The 16,518-nt window shown below is 37.3% G+C and overlaps 1 protein-coding gene across 1 annotated transcript in view; it reads right to left on the reverse strand.

Moving 5' to 3' along the window:
• The window catches only part of LOC109248452 (amine sulfotransferase-like), a 45,090-nt gene extending 30,179 nt beyond the window's left edge, over positions 1 to 14,911 (reverse strand). Inside the window, exons 1-2 of the mRNA XM_053904547.1 lie at positions 14,747 to 14,911; positions 10,766 to 10,918 (exon numbers count right to left, since the gene is read on the reverse strand). Coding sequence (XP_053760522.1) covers positions 10,766 to 10,907 — 142 coding nt within the window. The 5' untranslated portion in view covers positions 10,908 to 10,918; positions 14,747 to 14,911. The remainder of the gene's footprint in view (positions 1 to 10,765; positions 10,919 to 14,746) is intronic.
• Positions 14,912 to 16,518: the final 1,607 nt, after the last annotated feature.

Consider the following 16,518-nt stretch of genomic DNA (forward strand, 5'->3'; position numbering starts at 1 on the left):
AACCACAATTTCTTTATCCATTCATCAGTTGATGGACATTTAGGCTTTTTCCACAATTTGGCTATTGTTGAGAATGCTGCTATAAACATTGGGGTACAAGTGCCCCTATACATCAGTACTCCTGTATCCCTTGGGTAAATTCCTAGCAGTGCTACTGCTGGGTCATAGGGTAGGTCTATTTTTAATTTAATTTTTTGAGGAAACTCCACACTGTTTTCCAGAGGGGCTGCACCAGTTTTCATTCCCACCAACAGTGCAAGAGGGTTCCTGTTTCTCCACATCCTCGCCAGCATCTATAGTCTCCTGATTTGTTCATTTTGTCCACTCTGACTGGCGTGAGGTGATATCTGAGTGTGGTTTTGATTTGTATTTCCCTGATGCGGAGTGACGTTGAGCATCTTTCATGTGCCTGTTGGCCATCTGGATGTCTTCTTTAGAGAAGTGTCAATTCATGTTTTCTGCCCATTTCTTCACGGATTATTTGTTTTGTGGTGTGGAGCTTGGTGAGCTCTTTATAGATTTTGGATACTAGCCCTTTGTCCAATATGTCATTTGCAAATATCTTTTCCCATTCTGTCGGTTGCCTTTTAGTTTTGTTGGTTGTTTCCTTTACAGTGCAGAAGCTTTTTATCTTCATGAGGTCCCAATAGTTCATTTTTGCTTTTCATTCCCTTGCCTTTGGGGATGTGTCAAGTAAGAAATTGCTGTGGCTGAGGTCAGAGAGGTCTTTTCCTGCTTTCTCCTCTAGGGTTTTGATGGTTTCCTGTCTCACATTCAGGTCCTTTATCCATTTTGAGTTTATTTTTGTGAATGGTGTGAGAAAGTGGTCTAGTTTCATTCTTCTGCATGTTGCTGTCCAGTTCTCCCAGCACCATTTGTTAAAGAGACTGTCTTTTTTCCATTGGATATTCTTTCCTGCTTTGTCAAAGATGAGTTGGCCATACTTTTGTGGGTCTATTTTTGGGGTTTCTATTCTATTCCATTGGTCTATGTGTCTGTTTTTGTGCCAATACCATGCTGTCTTGATGATTACAGCTTTGTAGTAGAGGCTAAAGTCTGGGATTGTGATGCCTCCTGGTTTGGTCTTCTTCAAAATTACTTTGGCTATTCTGGGCCTTTTGTGGTTCCATATGAATTTTAGGATTGCTTGTTCTAGTTTCGAGAAGAATGCTGGCGCAATTTTGATTGGGATTGCATTGAATGTGTAGATAGCTTTGGGTAGTATTGGCATTTTAACAATATTTATTCTTCCAACCCATGAGCATGGAATGTTTTTCCATTTCTTTATATCTTCTTCAATTTCCATCATAAGCTTTCTATAGTTTTCAGCATACAGATCTTGTACATCTTTGGTTAGAGTTATTCCTAGGTATTTTATGCTTCTTGGTGCAATTGTGAATGGGATCAGTTTCTTTATTTGTCTTTCTGTTGCTTCATTATTAGTGTATAAGAATGCAACTGATTTCTGTACATTGATTTTGTATCCTGCGACTTTGCTGAATTCATGTATCAGTTCTAGCAGACTTTTGGTGGAGTCTATCGGATTTTCCATGTATAATATCTTGTCATCTGCAAAAAGTGAAAGCTTGACTTCATCTTTGCCAATTTGGATGCCTTTTATTTCCTTTTGTTGTCTGATTGCTGATGCACTTCCAACACTATGTTAAACAACAGCGGTGAGAGTGGGCATCCCTGTCGTGTTCCTGATCTCAGGGAAAAAGCTCTCAGTTTTTCCCCGTTGAGGATGATATTAGCTGTGGGCTTTTCATAAATGGCTTTTATGATCTTTAAGTATGTTCCTTCTATCCTGACTTTCTCAAGGGTTTTTATTTAGAAACGATGCTGAATTTTGTCAAATGTTTTTTCTGCATCGATTGACAGGATCATATGGTTCTTATGTTTTCTTATATTAATGTGATGTATCACGTTGATTGATTTGGGAATGTTGAACCAGCTCTGCATCCCAGGAATGAATCCCACTTGATCATGGTGAAGAATTCTTTTTATACGCTGTTGAATTCGATTTGCTAGTATCTTATTGAGAATTTTTGCATCCATATTCATCAGGGATATTGGCCTGTAGTTCTCTTTTTTTACTGGGTCTCTGTCTGGTTTAGGAATCAAAGTAATACTGGCTTCATAGAATGAGTCTGGAAGTTTTCCTTCCCTTTCTATTTCTTGGAATAGCTTGAGAAGAATAGGTATTATCTCTGCTTTAAATGTCTGGTAGAACTCCCCTGGGAAGCCATCTGGTCCTGGACTCTTATTTGTTGGGAGACTTTTGAAAACTGATTCAATTTCTTCGTTGGTTATGGGTCTGTTCAAGCTTTCTATTTCCTCCTGATTGAGTTTTGGAAGCGTGTGAGTGTTTAGGAATTTGTCCATTTCTTCCAGGTTGTCCAATTTGTTGGCATATAATTTTTCATAGTATTCCCTGATAATTGTTTGTATCTCTGAGGCATTGGTTGTAATAATTCCATTTCCATTCATGATTTTATCTATTTGGGTCATCTCCCTTTTCTTTTTGAGAAGCCTGGCTAGAGGTTTGTCAATTTTGTTAATTTTTTCAAAAAACCAACTCTTGGTTTCGTTGATCTGCTCTACAGTTTTTTTAGATTCTATATTGTTTATTTTTGCTCTGATCTTTATGATTTCTCTTCTTCTGCTGGGTTTAGGCTGCCTTTGCTGTTCTGCTTCTATTTCCTTTAGGTGTACTGTTAGATTTTGTATTTGGGATTTTTCTTGTTTCTTGAGATAGGCCTGGATTGCGATGTATTTTCCTCTCAGGACTGCCTTCGCTGCATCCCAAAGCATTTGGATTGTTGTATTTTCATTTTCATTTGTTTCCATATATTTTTTAATTTCTTCTCTAATTGCCTGGTTGACCCACTCATTCTTTAGTAGGGTGTTCTTTAACTTCCATGCTTTTGGAGGTTTTCCAGACTTTTTCCTGTGGTTGATTTCAAGCTTCATCGCATTGTGGTCTGAAAGTATGCATGGTATGATCTCAATTCTTGTATACTTATGAAAGGCTGTTTTGTGACCCAGTATGTGATCTATCTTGGAGAATGTTCCATGTGCACTCGAGAAGAAAGTATATTCTGTTGCTTTGGGATGCAGAGTTCTAAATATATCTGTCAAGTCCATCTGATCCAATGTACCAGTCAGGGCCCTTGTGTCTTTATTGACCATGTGTCTAGATGATCTATCCATTGTTGTAAGTGGGATATTAAAGTCCCCTGCAATTACCACATTCTTGTCAATAAGGTTGCTTACGTTTGTGAGTAATTGTTTTATATATTTGGGGGCTCCCGTATTCGGCACATAACCATTTATAATTGTTAGTTCTTCTTGATGGATAGACCCTGTAATTATTATATAATGCCCTTCTTTATCTCTTGTTATAGCCTTTAATTAAAGTCTAGTTTGTCTGATATAAGTATGGCTACTCCAGCTCTCTTTTGACTTCCAGTAGCATGATAAATAGTTCTCCATCCCCTCACTTTCAATATGAAAGTGTCCTCAGGCATAAAATGAGTCTCTTGTAGACAGCAAATAGATGGGTCTTGTTTTTTTATCCATTCTGATACCCTATGTCTTATGGTTGGCGCATTTAATCCATTTACATTCAGTGTTATTATAGAGAGATATGGGTTTAGAGTCATTGTGATGTCTGTATGTTTTATGCTTGTAGCGATGTCTCTGGTACTTTGTCTCACAGTATCCCCCTTAGGATCTCTTGTAGGGCTGGTTTAGTGGTAATGAATTCCTTCAGTTTTTATTTGTTTGGGAAGACCTTTATCTCTCCTTCTATTCTAAATGACAGATTTGCTGGATAGAGGATTCTCGGCTGCATATTTTTTTCTGTTCATCACATTGAAGATTTCCTGCCATTCCTTTCCAGCCTGCCAAGTTTCAGTAGAGAGATCTGTCACGAGTCTTATAGGTCTCCTTTTATATAGAGAGCACGTTTATCCCTAGCTGCTTTCCGAATTTTCTCTTTATCCTTGTATTTTGCCTGTTTCAGTATGATATGTCGTGCAGATCGATTCAAGTTATGTCTGAAGGGTGTTCTCTGTGCCTCTTGGATTTCAATGCCTTTTTCCTTCCCCAGATCAGGGAAGTTCTCAGCTATTATTTCTTCAAGTGTACCTTCAGCACCTTTCCCTCTCTCTTCCTCCTCTGGAATACCAATTATGTGTATATTATTTCTCTTTAGTGCATCACTTAGTTCTCTAATTTTCCCCTCATACTCCTGGATTTGTTTATCTCTCTGTTTCTCAGCTTCTTCTTTTTCCATAATTTTATCTTCTAGTTCACCTATTCTCTCCTCTGCCTCTTCAATCTGAGCTGTGGTCATCTCTATTTTATTTTGCAGCTCATTAATAGCATTTTTTAGCTCCTCCTGGCTGTTCCTTAGTCCCTTGATCTCTGTAGCAAGAGATTCTCTGCTGTCTTCTATACTGTTTTCAAGCCCAGCGATTAATTTTATGACTATTATTCTAAATTCACTTTCTGTTATATTGTTTAAATCGTTTTTGATCAGTTCGTTAGCTGTCGTTATTTCCTGGAGATTCTTTTGAGGGGAATTCTTCCGTTTCGTCATTTTGGATAGTCCCTGGAGTGGTCAGAACTGCAGGGCACTTCCCCTGTGCTGTCTTGAATAACTTGCGTTGGTGGATGGGGCCGCAGTCAGACCTGATGTCTGCCCCCAGCCCACTGCTGGGTCTACAGTCAGACTGGTGTGCACCTTCTCTTCCCCTCTCCTAAGGGCGGAATTCACTGTGGGGTGGCATGGCTCATCTGGGCTACTTGCACACTGCCAGGCTTGTGGTGCTGGGGATCTGGCGTGTTAGCTGGGGTAGATCGGCAAGGTGCACAGGGGCGGGAGGGGCAGGCTCAGCTCACTTATCCTTTGGAGATCCGCTTTGGGAGGGGCCCTGCAGCACTGGGAGTGAGTCAGACCTGCTGGAGGGATGGATCTGCAGAAGCACAGCATTGGGTGTTTGCGTGGTGCAAGCAAGTTTCATGAGGGGAACTGGTTCCCTTTGGGATTTTGGCTGGGGATGGGCGAGGGAGATGGTGCTAGTGAGCGCCTTTGTTCCCCGCCAAGCTGCACTCTGTCGTCTGGGGCTCAACAACTCTCCCTCCATTGTCCTCCAGCCCTCCCGCTCTCCAAGCAGATCTGTTAACTTATAACCTTCCAGATGTTAAGTCCCGCTTGCTGTCCGAACACACTCCATCTGGCCCCTCCGCTTTTGCAAGCCAGACTTGGGGGCTCTGCTTTGCCCTTGGGCTGCCCCTCCGCCCTGGCTCCCTCCCGCCAGTCCGTGTAGCATGCACCACCTCTCCACTCTTCCTACCCTCTTCCATGGGCCTCTTGTCTACATTTGGCTCTGGAGAATCCATTCTGCTAGTCTCTGGTGATTTTCTGGGTTATTTAGGTAGGTGTGGGTGGAATCCAACTGATCCGCAGGACGCAGTGAGCCCAGCGTCCTCCTATGCCGCCATCTTCCCAGAAGCCTCTCCAAGCAGTCAATACTTGTTCTTATTAAACTGTCCCCCAAAATAAAAATGGATGGAAAACTTCCAAACTCATTCTATGAGGCCAGATTTACCTTGATTCCAAAACCAGACAGTTCTCACTTCAGCAGCACATGTACAAAACCAGATAAAGACCCCACTAAAAAAGAGAATTACAGGCCAATATCCCTAATGATCATGGTTGCAAAAATTCTCTACAAGATACTAGCAAATTGAAGCCAACAGTACATTAGAAGAACCACTCACCACAATCAAGTGGGATTTAACCAGGGCTGCAAAGGTGGTTCAATATTTGCAAATCAATCAATGTGATATATTACATTACTAAAAGAAAGACAAGAATCATATGATCCCCACAATAGATCTAGAAAAAAGCATCTGATCAAGTATAACATCCTTCATGATAAAACCCCTCAACAAAGTAGGGATAGAGGGAACATAGCTCCACATTATAAAGGCATATATGAAAGACCCAAAGCTAATATAATCCTCAATGGTGAAAAACTGAGAGTTTTTCCTGTAAGGTCAGGAACAAGAAAGAGATCCACACTCACCATTGTTTTTTAACATAATACTAGAAGTCCTAGCCTCAGCAATGACAATAGAAAGAAATAAAATATATCTTATATGGCAAGGAAGAAGTCGAACTTTTATTATTTGCACATGACATGATTCTCTATAAGGAAAACTCAAAAGACTCCAGCAAACAACTGCTAGAGCTGATACATGAATTCTGCAAAGTCACAGGATATAAAATCCATGTACAGAAATCGATTGCATCTCTATATCCCAATAATGAAGCAGCAGAAAGAGAAACCAAGGATTTATCCCTTTACAATGGCACCAAGACCTATAAGATACCAAGAAATAAACCTAATCAAAGAGGTAAAGGATCTAAAAATATAGAACACTTATGAAAGAAATTGAAGATGATAGGAAGAAATATCTAAGCATTCTATGCTCATGGACTGGAAGAACAAAAATTGATGAAATGTCTATACTACCCAAAGCAATCTATACATAAATGCAATCCTTATCAAAATACCATGAGCAGTTTCCACAGAGGTACAACAAATGAACCAAAAATTTGAATGGAATGACAAAAGTCCCTGAATAGCTGAAGCAGTAATGAAAAAGAAAACAGAGTTGGAGGCATCATTATTCCAGTCTTCAAGTGGTATTACAAAGCTGTAGTGAGCACAAAAGTATCATATTGGCACAAAAACAGATACACATATCAATGGAATGGAATAGAAAACCCAGAAATGGACTCACAACTTTATTGTCAACTAATCTTCAACAAAGCAGGAAAGAATACCCACTGGGGAAGAAAAGACAGTCTCTTCAACAATTGGTATTCAGAAAACTGGAAATCAACAAACAGAAGAATGAAATTGGACCTCTTTCATACACCATACACAAAAATAAGCTTGAAATTGGGGCGCCTGGGTGGCGCAGTCGGTTAAGCGTCCGACTTCAGCCAGGTCACGATCTCGCGGTCCGTGAGTTCGAGCCCCGCGTCAGGCTCTGGGCTGATGGCTCGGAGCCTGGAGCCTGTTTCCGATTCTGTGTCTCCCTCTCTCTCTGACCCTCCCCCGTTCATGCTCTGTCTCTCTCTGTCCGAAAAATAAATAAAAAACGTTGAAAAAAAATTTTTTTTTAAAAAATAAGCTTGAAATGGACAAAAGACCTAAATCTGAGAACAAAAAAAAAAAAAAGAAAATCCTAGAGAAGAACACAATAAGCAATATCTTTGACACAGCTGCAGCAACTATTTACTAGATACGTCTCTGAGAGTCAAGGAAAACAAAATCAAAATTCAACTATTGGGACTTCATCAAGATAAAATTTCTGCACAGTGGAGGAAACAATCAACAAAACAATCAACAAAATAGGAGAAGATATGTGTAAATGACATAGGATAAAGGGTTAGTATCCAAAGTTTATAAAGAATTTTCCAAACTCAACACCCAAAAAACAAATAATCCAGTTAAGAAATCGGCAGAAGACATGAATAGACATTTTCCCAAAGAAGACATCTGGATGGCTAAGAAACACATGAAAAGATGCTCAACATCACTCACCATCAGGATAATAAAAATCAAAACCACAATGAAATATCACATCATACCTGTCAGAATGGCTAAAATGCACAACACAGGAAACACAGATGTTGGTGAGAATACAGAAAAATGAGAACTCTCTTATATCCTTGGTGGGAATACAAACTGGGGAAGCCACTCTGGAAAATAGTATGAAGTCTCCTCAGAAAGTTAAAAATAGCACTACTCTAAGTTCCAGCAATTGTACTACTAGCATACAAAAATACAGAATCGAAGGTGTACACACATCCCAATGCTTATAGCAGCATTACAAACAATAGCAAAATTACATAAAGAGTTCAAGTATCCATTAACCTCTGAATAAATAAAGATGTGGTGTATGAATGTGTGTGTGTGTGTGTGTGTGTATACACACACACATACATATATATATACATATATATGTGTGTGTGTATATATACCCTCTCCCCACACACACAATGGATTATTACTCAGCCATCAAAAAGAAGGAAATCTTGCCATTTGCAATGATGTGAATGGAGCTAGAGTGCATTATACTAAGCAAAATAAGTCAGTGAGAGAAAGAAACACAAATACCATATGATTTCACTCATATGGAAGCAAAACAGATGAATGTACGAGAAGGGAAAAAAGGGAATCAAATTATAAGAGAATCCTAACTATAGAGAACAAACAGGATTGATGGAGGGAGGTGGGTAGGGGATGGGTTCAATGGGTGATGTTACCAGGGAGGGCACTTGTGATGAGCACTAGTTGTTATGTCTAAGTGATGAATCACTAAATCCTGAAACTAATATTATACTATATGTTAACCAACTAGAATTTAAATAAAACTAGTTTTAGAAAAAATTGAAGCTAAAAAAATACACTAAAATACAAAGTTATCAAGTACTATTTATTCCAGGGATACAGGATGGTTCAACATCCACAAATCGGTGTGATGTGCCACATTAACAAAATGTGAAGCATCAAAACCTTATTGTCATTGCAATAAATGCAGAAAAAGCATTTGACAAAAATGAACATCCATTCATGATATAAAGTCTCAACAAAACGGGTATGGAAGAAACATACCTCAGCTTACAAAGTGCCATTATGACAAGTTCACAGGATCATACCCAATGATAAACAACCAAAAGCTCTTCATCTAAGATCACAACCAGGATTAGAATGCCCATTCTCACTCATTTTATTGGAAATCATAGCAACAGAAATTAGGCTAGGAAAAGAAATAAAAGGGATCCAAGACAGAAAGGAAGAATAAAACTCTCTATTTGCAGATGATCATGATATTATATACAGGAAGACCTAAAGAGTCTACCAAAAACACTGTTAGAACTAATAAAAATTCAATTAAGTTGTTAAATTGCAGGATATGAAATAAGAATGCAAATATAAGTTGCATCTCTTTTCCTTTAAATTTGTTAAGTTTATTTTCATTTTTTTAAAGAGAGAGAGCGCATGCACATGTGTGAGTGGGGGAGGGGCAGAGAGAGAGGGAGAGAAAATCCCAAGCAGGCTCTGCACTTTCAGCACACAGCCCAGTGCAGGGCTGGAACCCACAAACGGTGAGATAATGACCTAGGCCAAAATCAAGAGTTGGATGCTGCCCAGGAGCCCTGTAAGTTTACTTTATATATACTAACAACAAACTATCAGAGAAATTAAGAAACATCTCACTTATGATAGCATCAAAAAGAAAAAAATATGTAGGAATAAATTTATCCAAGGAGGTAAAAGACTTGTACATTGAAAACTAGAAGACGCTACTAGAAGAAATGTTAGAAATCACAAATAAATGAAAAAATATTCCATGCTCATGGATAAGAAGAAACAACATTGTTAAATTGTCCATACTGCACAAAGCGATCTACAGATTCAGTGCAATCCCTATCAATGCTACAATGTCATTTGTCACAGAAATAGAACAAACAGTCCTAAAATTTGTTTGTAAGCATACAAGACCCCAAATAGCTAAAGCAATTTTGAGAAAATAGAACAAAGCCTGAGGCATCAGACTTCTTGGTTTCAAATAATATTACCAAGTTATACTAACCAAAACACTATGATACTGGTATTAAAGGAAAAAAAGACAGGTTGACCAATGGAACAAAATAGAGATTGCAGATGTTAACCAACATCTGTATGGTCAATTAATTTATGGCAAAGGAGATGAGAATATATTATGGGGATAGGATAGACTCTTCAATAAATGGTGCTGGGAAAACTGGAGAGCCACATGCAAAAGAATGAAACTGAACCACTCTCTTACACCATACACAAAAGTTAACTCAGAACAGTTTAAAGATATGAATGTAAGACCTGGAAGCATAAAACTCTTAGAAGAAAGCAGAGGTGTAAGACATTGGTCTTAGCAATGGTTTTGTTATGGGAGTGGGGATATGACACCAAAAACAAATTCAACAAAAACAAAAGTAGGCAAGTGGGAGAATATCAAACTAACAAGCTTCTGTACAGCAAACTATCAACAAAATGGAAAGGCAACCTATTAAAAGGGGAAATATTTGTAAATCGTTTATCAAATAAAGGGTCAATATCCAAAATATATCAAGAACTCATACAAGAAAATAACAAAAATAACAAAAATCCATTTAAAACATTGGCAAAGAATTTGAATAGCTGTGAAAGTATATACACACATAAATAGGTATATATGCATATATACACACACATATATATTAGCCTGATATGAGTGCTATAACAAAATAAGACCCATATACTTTGGGATTATTACACACTATGGTAATTAGTATAAGTTAATTTTCCTTCTCATGCACTTGGCTATTAAATGCAGCTCAACTATATGTCTGAAGTAGCTGCCTAAATGGTACATATTCCTGAGTCCTTTCCCAGCCACTTCAGCAATTTAGTGTTTGATAGGGTGTCTTCAATCTATCTACTTCAATATTTTCTCCATTTTCTTGTACAAATAAAAAATAACTTACAGCTATGTTGTAAAAGATCTCAATTCATAGAATATTCAATTCAGTTCACACTATAATATCTAATGCATCAAGTGTTTATCTCTGTATATACTACTAGTAAAAAGACAGAATTCCAATATTATACAAGTATCATTTCATTTGTTTGATTAGCTATTAGAATACAGAACTCACCAGATTTGGGGTATGTAATAATGAAGACATCACTTTCTCTGATTACAAAATCATCTAAATTTTCTATAAATCCAATATCAAGTTCTTCACGACCAAAATGATATCCTTTAAATTTGAATAAAAATGAGTCTGCATCTTCCATATTTCAGTTACCTACAAAAAACAGACAAAATTATTTGGAAGAAATGCAGTAAAATTTTATGCAGTCTTCCTTTCCATATTTTCAGTTGGTGGCTATATATATACATGCTGAGAGAAGAAGCTTATCTCTTGTTTTCTTCACAAACACTGACAACTTACTGGCTCTGGAAGCTACTATCCTAGATTCCAGACCTGTAGAGTTTGGTCTGATGCCCAGGAGCCAGGTGTTTATGGGCTAGGTCTTAGTTTTATGTGTGTGTGCTCCATTTATGTAGGTACAGGGGAAATAGTGAAAAAATAATTATGTAATTGCAAAAAAAAATGCTCTTAATCAGAAATCATAGATAGATAATAGATGATAGATTAGATAGATAGATAGATAGATAGATAGATAGATAGATAGATAGAATCACATATAGATAGATATCTCTAAAGCAGAAATCATATATACATTAGATAGATAGATAGATAGATAGATAGATAGATAGATAGATAGATAGATGTAATCATAGAAAGATATTGGAAGAGACAGAGAGATTGAATATACAAAGTGGACTTGAATGGGCTTCAGAAACATTTGTCTCCCACTACTCCTTCAGCAGCTGAGTTTTTATCCCTCTGGAACTGTAGTACAATATTTTAGCTTCTAGCAGGCTTGTACAAGTTTTATTTATATACTTTCTGGGTGGGAGTTATGTATTCATAAGGTTTTTGGTAACTTTTAATTTGAACTTTGCTTTATTTCCTAACTTGCGACTTGCTTAGAGTAATTGGGGTGGAACAGGCATGAATTAATAGACATGAATATATTCCAGAATGCCTGAGAAATTGCATGTGAGCAATTAAATTGTCCATAATGACCAATGGACAATGGCACAAAGTAAGTATGGAAGAAAACATTCAAATTATGGGTCATATGCTGAAAGTGCAAACCAAACTTTGTGAGTCATCATTGATGGGTATACTTTGCCTTTCATTATTATCTGTAGGTAGCCTTATGAAAAAATCTATTTTGATACTATGAACTCTGAGGTTTTATTTGACTTGGGGGTTCTTCCAGATGACTCTGAAGTGTCCTTTATTTCCATTTCCACAAAATAGTTAGTCATAGGAAGACTTGAAAAAATAAGACCTTCAGAATCACACAATTTTCAAAGCAATTCCAGGAAGCCTGGGCCAAGGCTCATTTTAAGAAACAGGGAAGTAAGTAACTTAAAAAAATATTTTTGCAGTCACACTATTACTAGAAAAACTAGGAATGACAGCCTCTCTTATCAAAGGAGATTCATCACCTTCAACAAGTACAAAAAGATTGAGATACTACATGCATATTTTCAGACCACAATGCTATGAAACTTGAAATCAACCACAAGAAAAAATAAGGAAAGATAACAAATACTTGGAGACTAAAGGACATCCTACTAAAGAATGAATGGGTTAACCAAGAAATTAAAGAGGAAATTAAAAAGTATATGGAAACCAAAGTAAATGATAACACCACAACCCAAAACCTCTGGGATGCGGCAAAGGCAGTGTTAACAGGGAAGTATGTAGCATTCCAGCCTTCCTAAAAAGGAAGAAAGGTCTCAGATACAAAATCTAACATTACACCTTAAAGAACTGGAAAGAGAACAGCAAATAAAACTCCAAACCAGCAGAAGACAGGAAATAATAAAGATTAGAGCAGAAATCAATGCTATTGAAACAAAAACAAAAACAAAAACAAAAACAACAAAAGAAACAAAAAACAAACAAAAAACAAAAACATGAGAACAGATCAATGAAACCCGAAGCTGGTTCTTTGAAAGAATTAACAAAATTGATAAATCCCCTAGCCAGTTTGATCAAAAAGAAAAAGAAAAGGACCCAAATAAATAAAATCAAGAATGAAAGAGGAGGGATCACAATCAACACAGCAAAAATACAAATAAGAGAATATTATGAGCAATTATACGCCAATAAAATTGGCAATCTGAAAGAAATGGACAAATTACTAAAAACATACTAACTACCAAAACTGAAACAGGAAGACATAGAAAATTTGAAAAGACCCATAACCAGTAAAGAAATAGAATTAGTAATCAAAACTCCACAAAACACAAGAGTCCAGGGCCAGATGGCTTTCCAGGGGAATTCTACAAAGGAGATTCATGAAAGCTGCAAATTAGTTGTAAGCATCAATAAGAATTCACATCCAGGGAAGGAAGTGGGGGACCAGAGAGGGAAGGGTGGAGGAAGAGAGAGGAGGTAAGTTATTCTGTTACTAGAGTTATTTAAGGTGTCTCCTCTTTGCCATCCTGTGTTCAAAGAAACAACCTAATTTACACATCCATACCCATTGGGCTCTAATGTTAACTTCCATTATAAAGAAGCAGTGGCTCCCTAAGAGTAGTCAATTCCACGTCTTGGGATCAAAACAATAACAATGAGCTTGTAACATCTTGATCTTTTCATGAAGTAAACATAATTCTACCATCATACTCTACTCATATTAGATCCTAGTATATTTTTACTACTATCATGGTGAATTGTACCTTTCTTTCATATATGTGCTTAAATATCTAAATAAGTACTTGGAAACATGTATTGGCTCAATTTATTGAAAATCAGAGCAAAGAGTTATAGTATATTTTTGTTCCATATATAAGAGCTGATAACTTGGCCTACTGTTTGATATAATCACCAAACACCTAAAACAGCATAACTAGTACAGTTCAGAGAAGTGAGGGGGGGGGGGCAGAGGAAGTCACCCCTAAAAACACCAATTTGGCGGGTGGAATTTTTTATTTTGCTGAGAGCAATTAAGGCCCCCCAGACTCACAAAAGCTTTTTACATTTTCCTTAACTGCCTAAAAGAATTTAGATACCGGCCTGTACCACAAAGAGAGTTACTACCACATATAACTTTTTATTTCTGAAAGACTCTAACCACATGGCAGGACACACTTCTGTTTATCCAACATGTGTTCTTTGCATTTCCTGTGATTTCCCTTTCTCAACCCTTTCACCTGCTTCTCCTTAGCTCAGGATGGCAAATAAACCTCACTTGCGATACTGTCTTTGACTCTTCATGCTTTGTGGGTCTCCCATACATATGTCATTACATTTTTCTCCTATTAATCTGTCTTATGTCAATTTAATTATCATAACAGTCAAAGAACCTAGAAAGGAAAAGTGAAAAGATTTTCACCCCCATCAAGAATGAAACTACTCACCAATAGTTTGTTCATTCAAATTAAGTGTTAAATTCTAATATAAATGCCAGTGAGAAGAATAATTGTGTTGCTGCTGATAAAGACACAAAGACTAAAATTTCCACAAAGAGATTTAAGGATTCACCCATTAGCAGAACTCCCAGAATCAATAACCCATTAAGAAGGAAGGATTAGGCTGATGCTAACCAGCAGATCATCCAAATGACTGGGGGGAAGCCCTGATGCATTTACTACAAATAATGGACGGTAAATGGTTCAAGCAGGTCAGTGCTACTCAGAGCTGCTGGGCATGGTTCAAAATCTCTGCTTTCGAGTGATACCAGAAAATAAAGATGTATTTTCTTGCTGTCCCATTCATGATACTCTAATGGCCATAGTCCGGAGTACAATGGATTGAGTTGCCTCTACTTCAATAGCACTACTATTGGTGTCTTTAAGTCTTTGTGTTGTTTCTTATGAAACAAAATTGAGAATATGAGTAGTGTGAACAATTGAGAAGTTGAGACAAGAAATCCACATCTGCAAGAAGTAAATACATTTATTTTGAAGGATTAGGGACTTTCCATAATTCTACAATTTGCTTGACACAAATGTAATACTCATGTAACTACCAATCACCGTTTACCTGCCATTATTCCCCTCAGTTTTGTCACTGTTGAGTGAGTGGTGAGGTCTTCATACCACATAGGGATGTGGTATCACAGAGGGAATGACAGGTCCTGGGGTTGGCTGTTCAGGTACTGTTTTGTGTCCTCTTTTTCAGGGGTTCCACACTCTATCCAGTTTGTCTTCTGAACAGAATGGTCCTAAACGATAAACATCTAAGGTTTATTCAAACTGCCTCTGGATAAACACCTAAGATTTATTCAAACTCCCTCTATATATACTTGGGTTGTTGACCTTAGATGCTGCTTCTCTTCTGTTGTTAGTGCTTCCTGAATAACAAACATTTCCTCATTTATACTAAGATAAATCACCAAACTTTGGCATCTGTTGATGTTACTGCATGCACACTATCTGATTTGGAACTGGACTCAAGTCCTTCCTAATACATATCCTCTCACCCTTATTTGGGAAAAGTAGATTGTGTTTCTTATTTAGAACTACTCTCAGTAACTTTGGAATTCATGGTTTCATCTGTCCTATTGTCACCTTTCATTAAATAAAAATTTGATCCAAAGAAATGATTTAATCCCTTTTATTGAAGTAATCATTACTGTTAAGAAAATGTTTAAACCATAGAGATTCAACAATAGAGAAGAAACTGAGATGGATGGAGGGAGAAGGGTGGGAGATGGGATATATGAATGATGGGTATTAAGGAGGGCACTTGTTATGATGAGCACTGGGTGTTGTATGTAAGGGGACGAATCGCTGAATTCTACTCCTGAAACCAATATTGCAATTTATGTTAACTAGCTAAAATTTAAATTAAAAACAAAGAAGTCTTTAATGTGACAGAAATTGGACCCTGTAATTATGAAAACAAACTTTTTCTCACAGTATTTCCTAAATTAAAACATAACACATTCCTGAAGCCAAAGTTGTTAATTGCTAGAAAGGAATAATTGTGATTCACTAGAATAAAAAACTTGAGAAAAGCAAACTGATCCTTATGATTCTTTTTTTTTTAATTTTTTTATGTTTTTATTTTACTTTTGAGAGAGAGACAGAGTGCGAGCAGAGGAGGGGCAGAGAGAGAGGCAGACACAGAATCCGAAGCAGGCTCCAGGCTCTGAGCTGTCAGCACAGAGCCCAACGCGGGCTCCAACTCACGGACTGTGAGATCATGACCTGAGCCGAAGTCGGACACTTAGGCAACTCAGCCACCCAGGGGCCCCTGATTCTTATGATTCTCAAAAATTTTAGTTATTTGCCAAACTTGTAAGGCTGAAAAGTGGGAAAATTACCCAGTTTTGAGTTTAAGCACAACCTCTGACCTAATATTGCCTGACTACTAAGCTCTATTGGCCTTGTCTTAACTATAACACAAAAATTTAAAAAATTTGAGTAGTGATATGAAAGTGTGTATGCTGTTGGTGATAGACTCCATAATTAGTTCTAGTAAATCACTAAAAAGAAAGTGAAAAAAAAAAGGCAGAACAACCACTTCTAGGACAAGATTGGAATCTAGAGAATGTATATTACCTAAAATATCCAGTTTCTGACAAAAGTACCATATGTCAAAAAACAAGAAAGTGTAACACATATTCAGGGGAATAAAGGGCAATTAGTAAAAACTCTCTCTGAATGGACCCAGATGCTGGACTTAGCAAAAAAATAAAATAACAGCTATAAAACAATGTTCATTTATTGAGTCCTTAGATCTCAACAAGTTTGACCCGACAGAAGAAAGAATCATGGAACATGAAGACAGATCAGTAGTGAAGAGAAATA

This window comes from Panthera pardus, unplaced genomic scaffold (assembly GCF_024362965.1).
Source record: "Panthera pardus isolate Hobbes unplaced genomic scaffold, ASM2436296v1 HiC_scaffold_17, whole genome shotgun sequence".
Taxonomy (NCBI): domain Eukaryota; kingdom Metazoa; phylum Chordata; class Mammalia; order Carnivora; family Felidae; genus Panthera; species Panthera pardus.